Raw genomic sequence first — 11,859 nt, 5'->3', positions numbered from 1 at the left:
AGGTGTCAGCAGTTTGTCTCAGTCCCATAAAAAGCCCGAGGGCTCGAGAGGAAGCAGCTGCTGAGAAATGAACATCGGTTAGAGGGACAAGCCCACTGGAGTTTGACTTCCCTCTGGGACTGTTCCATTAACACTGTGATAGATTTATGGGCCTCTCGACATTCGTGCCCTTTGTTTGGTCATTGCAGGGAAAGTAAAACAGGTGGAAGTGCAGGCATTTTTTGAAACTGAGTTTAATGATCTTGTCTCCTCCAACAAAACCTGTGTCTTGCATGTTCGGGTTTAGTAATGATCCTGTTTTCTTGGAAAAAAAAAAAAAAACCTTTTAGCATTCCAGTTACACTCACCCTGCCAAGATGAAACAGTACACATTGTGCCTCGGCACCATTAAAAATCAAGACCTGGCAGCGGATCTGTCTGAAGCATTTTGCGAGGTGAGATAAAAATGGATTCAATTATGCTGATCATGTTTCATTTCACTTTGTTTATCTGCCTTCGGAGAGCGCTTTCCAAACAAGCGCTCTCTGTGTTGGCTCACGGGAGGAAAATTCCTGCGCTTTCCAGAGGAACCCTGGGTAACGTGACCAGCTTTGGAACAAGACAGCACAGATCACTGTCACCTTGTTCGCAGCGCAAGCATCCCCGATGCCGCTCGCTCGCACACATCTTATGTAAGGCGTTTGACGTTGATGTGCTTGAGCCACGGCTGTGTGTCAGTGGGTTCAGTGTTTTCATGTGCATGTGTACAGTATGTGTGTTTAATTTTCCATGTAGTCACTGCCCTTAAGTCTGGGACTTACCAACGGGTCTGGACCTGCTCTCCTCACTTCCAATTCAGCCTCGTGGGCTGCCAGTAATCCCTTGAGTACTGAGGGAGAGGGGTGGGGCTGGCAGGGTGGGGGTGGGGATGGACGAGGTGCTGGGAGATAGTAAAAAATGTTGGTATGGCGTGCATCCCTGCAGGTAAAGGCAGTGCCAACAACGGGCTGCGCGTCCGGGAATTCTAGCGTTGGCTTAGCCATCGGTGAAGCCCAGCAGAGCGTGTTGCTCTTCTTCACTCAGTCCACAGGCGTCCTGAGTAAACAGGCATCCACCGCCTGCCCAGAAGTAGACCACACGCACCTGGCAGCCACCATGCTTTTCCAGTGCTAGATCTCTCTCCTGACGTTGGACAGTCAACCTGGTTTCTAAAAATGTGCTGAAAGAAGCGCGGTGTGTGCTCTGTGCATGCCGAGGGGGGTATACCCCCATCAGCCGAGGATCACGGGAGAGGTTTAAGCAGAAGAATAGCTGCATGCTGAAAAAGTGTAGGAGGTGAAGGAGTGGTGTACGGGTGGGGGCGCTCTCAGTTTCCAACCCAGCTCACTGCAAAGGTTTTGTACCGAAGCCAGCCAAACCCTACATGTCACAGAGCAAAACATGTGCAACACCAACAAGAAAAACCCTTTCATTCATATTTTCATGTGAACATCAACGTCATGCTCTCTCCCCACTGCTATGAGTAAAACACACACACACACACACACACACACACACATGCATGCACTGACAAGTGAAAGACACACACACACCTACACAACACAGCCAACAAGTGGAAACATTGCATTGTGGTTTTATTTGCTCACGGAAATATTCCACTCTGATGTGATAATTTAACATAATTTTTTTTATTCAGTTTTTTTTTATATTTACAAATGCAAATTTCAATTTATAAGTGCACTTTAAAAATACGGAAAACTGTATGGTAAAAAAAAAAAAAAAAATGTTGGTTTTATTCCTAAAACAAATCTAGAAGCTGAATTAATTCTTGAGATGTGCAAAAAGCATCACACTTCAGATGAAAGTAAAAACTTGCCCTGAAATAAAAGGCAATAAATTGCCCCTAATTTACTATGGTGGTTAAAAAAAAAACAGCAAATGTGTGTATTGAGTCTGAACGCTTTTCCTAAAACCAACACCACAACCACATCCCCTGACCCTCACCATCTAAAGACAACAAACCCTGAGAGGGAGGAAAACACGGTGTCATCACTCTCATCACAACCACTGATATTACTCACGGCTCTGACGGCACGGCAGGCTTCGCGAGGACGAGCTGACGTTCAATTATGAACACAAACACAGTGACAAGAAAAGCGTCGTATAAATCACGTTGGCTGAAGAGCAAACAAAGCGAGCGACGGACGGTTCCTGTGAAACGCTGCTCAGCTGGCTGACAAGTCTCTCCGTCACAGGGAGTTTCCCCAGGTTGGACTGTCCCTGTGGTTGTCTGCTGTCCTTTATGGTGTAACTCTCTCCAAAAACACCTGTGGCATTATCATCCAGGAAAACCCCAACAACCACTGTTTTTCATACCTGGGATTTAGCACCTTTAACTATGACCTCTTCAGGAAGATGATATGGCAAAGTGTTCTTCCATGGAGGTCATTTTGGTCTTAATGTCCTTTGGCATCCTTTATCCACCTTTTTTGATTCTCATAAATCCTTTTCATCCGTTTCCACACTTTTATACATGTATATCACTTCTTTACAGATCTGTCCCTCCAACAAATAAATTAATTCATTTCAAGACAGACGTTTGTACTACCACAAGGAAAAAGTATATACACATAGAAAATAAGATCCGTAATATCAGTAAAAAGAAGTCCGTGGTTTGATGACAGAGCTCGCACGAGTAAAGGTGGAACGCAAAGGATGGCTTTGAATATTTTGTCCGCATTGTTTTCATCCTCTTCATCTCTGTCACATGCTCCTTCCTGCGGTCTCAAACACGGCTTCTTCCTCCTCTGGAGACGTCTGAGGCGAGGCAGAGCAGCGTGCCGCGCTGTGCTTTTAGCTGCACTTGCAGGACTTCACGATCATATTGGAGAGCTGCTCCACCTGAAAGTGAAAATCGGCAGTAATGTGATAAATCATCCGCTTTCACGTAAAAAGCTCTGTAAACATCTCACCTCGGACTAAGGTTTGCTCGGCTGCGGTGTAGATACCTTGTGTTGCCTGCCCACGTAGTAGAGGATTGGCAGAGGCTCCAGCGCCTGGGGAACACAGCAGGGCTGAGCAGAGGCGCCTGGGTTGTGATGCTTATACAAGGCCAAAATCTGTTCATCATGACACGAGGGAAAGACATGAAGACAGAGAACTCAGCTCAGAACTACATGACAGACATGAAGACGATGGATTTACAGGAGTTCTTCTGTTAAAATCCAGGTATTAGCTGCAAAATGTTGTATCAGAAGAATAAAGACCCTCAACAAATACATATTTCTGCAAATTTTGCTAATAACTGAACAGCTTTCTTTCTGTGTGGAGTTTGCATGTTCTCCCCGTGTTCACCTGGGGGATCCTCCATAAAATACCCCACTAAAAACATGCAAGAAGATCACCACCTGACCAATGGTGACGACAAAAGGAACTGGTCCCCGGGTGCCAGTCAGCTGGCAGCCCACCGCTCCTGGTCTGCCGCGGAGGAAGGACTGACCAGGATGGGTCAAAGGCGGAGAAAAAATTTTACATATGCATGGCGTGTGCAGTTTCCCCAACTTCGCATGTTGTGTTAAATTGTGACCAATAAAGGGATTTCTTTCTTTCTTTCATGATCTTTTCTTAGGCACCGGGCTAAATGCTACGTCAATGCTAACATGCTGACCTTTACCTGGTTTAATGTTTACCACGCTCACCATCATTGTGTGACATACTAATATTTGCTGATGTTCACTGAACACACAGCTGAGGCTCATGGTAAAGTCATTAGTCTTGCAGGTATTTGGTGGACAAACCAAACACGGGCTCTTCTCGCATTTGCAGCCACTCTAGGTTCTCCTACGCTGAGGCGACGGGTATTCATTTGGTGGCAATCTGCAACCTCACCACTAAATACAATTAATCCTACACCCCGGTCCTTTAATGAATGGCTTGAATTATTAATCAGCTATCAGAGTTGTTGATTTTCTGCTGACCAGTTAATGGATTATCACGTCCAGTGCTAATTCAAACCCTCTTAACAAGCTCTGACTCTCATACAACACACACTGTGAATCAAAACAGCTCTTCAGTAAGCAGAAGGCGAGAAAATCAAGTTGGCTGTACCTCATTCAGCCTTATGTGGACTGCACAGCACAGCAAGGCGTAGCACTATACCTGAGAATATTTGTTTTCAGCATTCCAGATGTAGGTGCAGGACCCCATGCAGTAGTTTGCGTGGTAGCCGGTTGGCTTATGTATCCACTTCCAACCCAGATCTTTCCTGAAATCGATGTACAAGCTCCTCACGCAGCAGGTCTCTGTCTGGCTGCATGAGAGAAAACAGGGAAACGCCTTTTGTGAAGGGAGGTGCACAATGAGACGGCGTGCAGTTGCTGTAGAAGGTACATCTCATCGGTAGTTTTAATGTAAGACCGCACACGTCCCATCGGTGTGTAGATTGCAGCTGCATGTGAGAAATCTTTCCCATCCTAAACAAGACCCCTGAGATTTATTATATTTACCTAAATGAAAGTCTGGTGTCTGATATACTGCAGTCACTTCTCTACCCAAAGACACATGAAAGTGACAAATCAAGCGCAAAATGCAAACTGTCTCTTCAGCCAGTGCTCCAGCACGGCTGTGGCTCAGAGGCTGGAGCGGGTTGGTGGTTTGAACCCCTGCTCCTCCAGTCCGTTTACACAGACTTAAGGGGAAACAGGAGTAATAATGTTGTTTTTTTCCTGTCAGTGAAACTGCCAGTGGGTTCAGATGCAGCTTCAAAAAGGGGCAAAGAAATAAGAAATAAGAGAACTGTGTGATACGGGTGGGATTGCTTACGCTGTGCAGGTGTCCTTTGTGTCCGTGGAGCGTTTCTTGCGTGAGGTGAGGTGGCTGCTGACGTTTTGAGGGATGGACATGGTCAGGATGTACGGCGGTTGCTGCGTCATCATTTGTAAAATTCCTGTGTCTCCCCTTCCACTCGTGATCCCAGAGATGGAAAAGCTGAAGCTGGCATCGCCATTAGTCTTGCTGCATTCACAGAACAGCCGAAGCTGGAAACTCTGCTCATCATCTGCCAGAACAGAAATTTACAACAGGTTTAAACTGGTTGGTTACTCTATCTGTGATAAACATCATGTGGAAATGAACAGAGGTTATCGTAGCACCACATATAAAAATAAAGCTTGTTCTGCCTCACCGGCCCCTTTGAGCCAGTTCTGAAGGGCCTCAGTGACATCGAAGGACAGCCATTTGTCTTTCCACTGGTTAGTGATGAAGCGGGACGCAAGGTAGCGGGCCGAGGTCCCCAGAATCTGGTACAGCTCCACCCGCTGCTCAGAGAGTATCGTGGTTTGCTTGATGAGCATCCGCAGCTCGGCGCTCGTCAGCAGGCGGTAATCCCCCACGCTCTCCCGTATCTCCGAGATGTTGAAGAACATCGAGATGCTTTTGGAGTCATCTGTGTTATTTTTCCCTGCGTCATTAAAAACAGGCAATTACTTATTAGGAGATCCCATAAAACTTTTTTGGATCCAGGCAAGAAACATTTCGATTTTTGGATGGCGCAATGCGCCATGTGAAGGGGTGTTGGAGAGACAAATGGAAAATGGATGTCCTGCTGGCATGTCATATAATTTAGTGTCTCAAACCAGCCTCGTCCATAAAGAAAGGACTACTAATAGGGGATTATTGTCATTATTTAAATTTCCTTCTCCACTGTCAACACAAATTGGCTCATTTTTCTTTGTATATATTGTTCATTTTATATTTTCGCACTACTTCACTTACTGTTCAGTCTCTTGTTTCTTGTCTTTTTTTGCTTTTGTTGAGCTGTCTCTCTTTTTTATATGCAAGCACAATGAGTACAACCTTTGAACCAGAGTCAAATTCCTCGTATGCACACATACAAATGAGCGGAGGGAAGGAACGGTTAGTGTGCATGAGGTTCAGCCAATCAGCTCCTTTAATTTACAAGTTTAATTTAGGTAGGGACTTTCATCATTGTTCAGTATTTACTTATTATATTTGCACACTTCATAATGTGTTCGTTGTTGATGTATTTCCATGTTTTACTGCACGCACACAATATAAAGGAATAGCCAAATTCAGTGTTACTCAATAATCTTAATTGCAGCCAAACTTTCATCTATTCCAGCTGCTGTAAAGCTGACCATAGAGAGCGTTTTGTTTTTGACAGTATCCCTGCCCATATCACGACAGCAGGAACATTCCCCCTGCAGAGCCTGAGAGAAAGCAGAACCGAGCTACTGAAGGCTTTAACGCCATAAATCTAGCAGCGTTACATTACGGAGGATTAAGTCGGACAGAACTGTGCAAAGATAAGAGCGGGGAAGCGGATGATTGAGAGCGAAGTCGAAACAGAGAGTGAGAGGAGCAACAGGGTACATGCAAAGAAAACAGCGAAGTGAAGAATGCACTCATGGATGTAAGCCACAGTTGTGAGGGGTGGAACGGTGTGAGTAGGGGTGCAGAGAAATTGGAGATGTGTATCAATGGAGCCCCGGTCTGGCCCAGGCCCAAACCTTCTTCTCTGCCTCAGCCTGCCAAAGCCAGGATTCTCTGCTCTCAAATCCAGGAATTACTCTTTGACAGCAGCTACAACCCAGCCTCGCATACTTGAGCTGCTTGCTCAATCCAGGCTGTACCAGGACCTCCATGTCACGGCTGCTGGAGGATCATTTACGAGTGTCACCATCTGTGCTGGTGTGTAGGTAGTGTTTCACCCGTTGCGCTGAAGCCAAACTGAAACTGAAAAAGAACTGGTGCGGAGTGTAAAGGGAAATGAGATGACATTTTACTGGTCCCACCCAGAGCACAGTCAAATGTTTGGTTGTAAGTGCATGAATGGAAACACAGAGCTTCACAACAGCGTTCAGTATGTGGACGGCGGTGAACTGGCAGCGATGTACCCAAGCAACACCAAGCACGGAAAGTCGTCGTCTCCAGCTAGTTTGAGTAAACTGAGATACATGTAAATGTGTTAAGGGTTAGAGGAGTGTTTACGAAACAGGAAATTATGTCACTTCCGCTAAGAAGCATATTGGCTGCAGCACCGTAATTATGGTGAAGCTTAATCCTCACTTCTACTTTCCCATCAACACAGCGTGGATCGTCTCTGGAGGCCCATCACTGAGCCGCTCATGTGGTCAAAAAACAGCACTCTGAGGGCACAAAGTGTAAAATCTCTCCTTCTCAGCCGAGGAAAGGCCTCGCTCTTCCAGATAGGGGTAAAGATAGCGCCCTAGCCTGCGCACTAACATGGGTGTGGGGGGGGATTTGTGTGTTGAATCAGGGCCTATCCGCAGGTAAGCCGGGGACAGCTGTTGTGACAGGTAGGGAGACAGCTCTGTAATTACCAGTGGGAGGAACCAGATTCCAGCAACAGCCTAAATACCTGCCTCCTTCAGAGATCAGCTCCACCCTCCCACAGCCCACTCGTCAATGTCTCGTTTCCCCACCTCACCCTGTTTCACACATACTGTCCGACCCCTGTTGCTACTCTTCTCCGTCGTAGGGTGGCAACAGCTTCATTTACTCTTAAATATAATAATTACTCCCGAGCAGTGAACTCATTTCATTGAAAATGGCTGCTTTCCAAAGGAGAGAAGAGTTCCCTCTGTAAACGAGCTGAATTTGGACCAATACCGTTTTTGTTTGTTTGTGTGGGCTTTAAGGACGGATGTGACTGCTAACGGGATGAAGGAATTTCGCCTAATCCGCCACACAATTACCATAATGAAGACTAAAACTATTAAGGTCTAAAATGCTCTGCGCACAAATATGCATCCCCGCAGGCCGTTGTGGGGCATCAGGAAAGTGTGAGTCGTCCAGTAAAAGAACCACAAATTGAAGTGACGAATGGGATTGTTAATGAATATAAAAAAAGGCTTGTTCTCGAGTTGGATTCTACTTTAATTGCTTTGTTCAAACACAGTCTTTCACTTCTCACACAACAGCAGACGCTGGATTGTCCTCCACACCCCTTGTGTATGTGTGTGTGTGTGTGCTTTTTTCTAATAATTGCAAAACATTTCTTGCTAGGCCTACACACGCACACACTCATGCAGTTGGCTTCCACCCTCCTCCAGTGTGTGGAGGTTTAGTGTGTTGAGGAGCTGTGCTGAGGGTTAAGACGGTGGATGGGTGTTCTCTGGCATTCCACAGAGGTAGGAAACACATGCTCCCCATGGGCACCGCTTGTACCGGACCTGAGTCACTCAAGATCTCAGTGGCCATCAGCCTGCCTTCCTTCCTGCCAAGCTGCCCTGTCACAAATATGCTGCAAACACAATGATAATAAGCTCAGGAAACTCAGCAGAGAGAGGAGCCGGAGCGAAAGAGAGCGAGGCCGACGGCGAGAGAGACGGGTTACCATGGCAGAGAGACGTGGACCTGCAACGGAAAACAGTCAGGGCGAAAGAGAAAGAGATATGATAGAGAACAAGTGACAGGATAAACAAGGGAGAACCCATTGCTCAAGTTACAGGAAACCCCCAGTCCCTGAGGGACAGCGAGAGAGGGAGAAAATGAGAGAGAGAATGAGACAGGGTGAGGGTGAAGGAGTGCATTTCATGTCGCCTGTCATCTAATTTTTCCATTTTCTCCCAGTTTTGGTTTTCATCTAACCAGAACAAAATCATGCCCTTCATTCTGAGAGTTCCTTTGTTCTCTCTTTGGTCTGCGCACTCCTGAGCACGGTCCATCCACTCAAGTCTTTCTTTTGAAGTGGTGGATAAAAGAGGGATAGTGTGGATGCCTGCCTGATAGGGTGAGGAGTATAGGCATGTAGAGAACAATGGAGCGAAGAAACAAAACTAAAAAAAAAAGAAACGTTTATCATAATAGCGGGAGACGTTGCACAATTACAGCCAAAAACCATTTGGCTGAACAAACAGCATATGTGGGCTGGCCAAACAAACAGCGTTAATAAAGTAGTAAAAATGCCATGGATACCACGAAAGCAACACAGAGCATCAGAGCAGATGCAAAACACAGCTCTGCTAACGTGTAACGCCTGTGATCTCTGAACTCCTCGAGCTGCCTGGAGATGTTGGATGGAGATCAGAAGAGGTACACATGTTGGGAGAATTTATGGACGAGATTGGAATTGACACAGCCATCGGGCAAATTCTGGGTAATCTGGGCTGTAGCCACTAAATTTGCCTATGCCAGCGAGGGCTTTAAGGCTTATTTGTGCTGAACTGTGGCGAGACAACAGAATGACATTGCGAAATATTGGAACAGCAAAATTCCTTAAACCTTTGGTACATTTACATGCAGCAGGCCTCGTACCACCTGTTGATTTCCCTCAAATTAACTGTTAATGTAAGATCTGAACATTTTAAACTGGGAACAAACGGTGGATCTTTGCGTGAATATACGAGCAGAAATCGCAGATGTCTGGTACTCACTGGTCATGTTGAACTTGTGAAGCACCTTAGCGAAGTACTCCTCCTCCTCCTGCTCGGTGGAGATGTCTGTCTGGACCTCAGCCTGCTGCTCCTTCAGCATCTCCTTGGTGCTGTTGTAGAGGGACAGCAGGGTGGCAGGGATCTCCTCGTCGTCTCCAGCCTGATCTGGGACAGGCTCTTTTGGTAAACGCAGCTTACTGAGGATCTGGCTCCGAATGGCTTCAATGCGCTTCTTCTTCACCAACTCCAGGTCCAGCGTCTTGCATGTGGACATGCCGCTTACTTTCCCCACCGTGTACACAACCATGAACATCAGGAACGCCAGCTTCATGGTGCCAACCTGACTGTTTACGGCCACTCGTGCCCTTTGGTTCTTAGAAAATCCTCGCTCACCTTTTCTTTCGCTGCCTGCCTCTGACCGGGGATGCTTAGGGAACAGTGAATCACTCCGTGGAGAGGTGTGAGTGACGCAAGGTGTTTACACACGGCTGAACAATTAAAGCAGTGTGGAGAGTCCTGAAAGTTCAGCGCTACTGGTGCCACCGCTGCTGCTGCTGAAAACCACCTAACACTTGTGTCTTCTTTGCATAGAAGCAGGTGGAGGGAATCCAAGTGGGCAGACAGACATCAAGTGATGAGCCAGCCTCTGACTCAGCCACACAGGTAACACAATGACGTCTCAGACGCTGAAGTGAGTCCACAGAGGAGCTGTCAAATGCTAACAGAGCCCAGCCAAACGTGCACACAGACAGCGCCCCCAAGGCTCAGAAGACCTCCACAGCACCCATCAGGCCAAAATGATCCACCAATACTCAACAGAGACGGTTCTGTACTCACCGGTCGACTTGTTACTGATATGATTTCAAGCGTCCAACTGCAGTATTGAATTGAATCGTGTCTTACAGGGACACTGTATACACCTCCACGTGTCAGCTCAGTGCTGCATTGCTCACCAGGCAGTCTCCTGTTACATGTCCCCAGAGACCAGCCGAGCAAATGTGAAGGGAGCCGTGTAACACTCAGCAGAATGAAGAGAGCCCGACTCACTTAGCTGTTCAGCTGACACCGCTTCCTGTCCTCTTTGTACGATAAGGTCTCTTCACAGATCATTCAGGACTGGTGTACATGTATTTTCTGTCAAACGGGCCCTCTCTAAAGGTCTGTAAGGAAGAGAAAGTAGCATTGAAATGGAAAAATGGCCCTCCTATTTCTCTGTTTTTGAAGTTTGATCAGATGACCTCCTGCTTCCTTTACAGCCCAGATAAAACTCTCAGGGGCTCTGAGTAAGCCCAGAGCGAATCAAATATCCACGGCGTGGAAGGGGAAAGAATAGCGTAGTATCTGAAAATCTCACTTTCACTGACTTATTCCACTCCAGTCACAAACCAATGTGGACCAGCCATGAAGAAATGCCCTACAGAGAAACATCTGATAGACTTGTATTGCTCCCTGCTCTGACTACCTCTTTTTAGCAATAACAGCATGTGATCTGTGTACAGCTGCAATTCACCAGAGATTGCTTTCAACACCTCCGACTCATGCCTACTTCACACACAGAGCGGCTGACTGTGTAACTGTGTCTTCATTCTCAAACACAATAGCATGACAATCAGAAAACAGCCCCGGTATGGATGCAATCAGAATATGAAAACACTGTCAGTCAAGCACTGTCCTCCTCTAACAAAAAGTGAAGTTTGACACACCTCTTTAAAGTCAGTGTACCATCCAGACTCAGCAGCAGTAGCAGGCAGGACTAACAGTCCCTCTTAGCTCACGCTGTTTGGGGGCTTGCAGTCTCGTCTCTGTCCTCTCTTCCCTCTATCCATCCATCGGTATCACCTCGTTTATGCCCTCTGCAGCTCCTTCACACCTTCCCTCTTGAGTCTCCTCTGACACAGCTCCGTATTCACGCCTCTATTTAACTCCCTGCCTCTCTCCCTTTCACCCTGAGCGCTCTCCCTCCCGGTGCTTGTCAGAGCTTGCTGGTGACAAAGTGATTTGTCGGAGCTCTGAGCTCAGCTAACTTTTCTCTCGCTCTGTCTCTTTCTCTCTCTCTCTCCCCCTCTAACTCTTCTTTTTTTTGTCTGGTTCCTGTTCCTCGTCTAATAGAGCGAGCAGCTCTCCGCCCAGGAAATGAGGGTAACGGCCGCAGTGTAAAACATCTGCTGTTTAACAGAGCTCTGCTGCCTGCCCTGTGTCCACATCAGGAAGCCAGGAGCTGAACACGCTGAAAAACTGACATTAGAGGCAGCGGCTCTCGCTCTCTCCGGCCTGTTTGCTTCTGAGGCGGTGATGACTGACATGCCAGCAGGCCTTGCATGGCAGCGGTGCTTTGCCAAACTGACACGCACGATTACCTGGTGGCTGTGAAGGTGAACGACTGCCAGGCCAGAGAAATGAAACAGTTGGAGCTGGCATGTCTAAAAGTAGAAGGGTGAATTTCATGGGATGGAGAGCCAACAGG

The 11,859-nt window shown here is 46.9% G+C and overlaps 1 protein-coding gene across 1 annotated transcript; it reads right to left on the bottom strand.

Moving 5' to 3' along the window:
* Positions 1 to 1,588: 1,588 nt before the first annotated feature.
* On the bottom strand, positions 1,589 to 11,002 carry tgfb1a (transforming growth factor, beta 1a). Its single transcript, XM_070971113.1, has 6 exons — positions 9,396 to 11,002; positions 5,162 to 5,437; positions 4,801 to 5,035; positions 4,138 to 4,288; positions 2,988 to 3,098; positions 1,589 to 2,880 (listed from the first exon to the last, which is right to left on the bottom strand). The coding sequence occupies exons 1-6, from the start codon at positions 9,724 to 9,726 to the stop codon at positions 2,833 to 2,835; spliced, it is 1,152 nt and encodes a 383-aa protein (XP_070827214.1). The 5' UTR covers positions 9,727 to 11,002; the 3' UTR covers positions 1,589 to 2,832.
* Positions 11,003 to 11,859: the final 857 nt, after the last annotated feature.

The sequence above is a fragment of the Chaetodon trifascialis genome, chromosome 9 (assembly GCF_039877785.1).
Source record: "Chaetodon trifascialis isolate fChaTrf1 chromosome 9, fChaTrf1.hap1, whole genome shotgun sequence".
NCBI classification, from domain to species: Eukaryota; Metazoa; Chordata; class Actinopteri; order Chaetodontiformes; family Chaetodontidae; genus Chaetodon; species Chaetodon trifascialis.
Note: the sequence above shows the minus strand (reverse complement) of the source record. Positions and strands in the feature narration are given on the sequence as shown.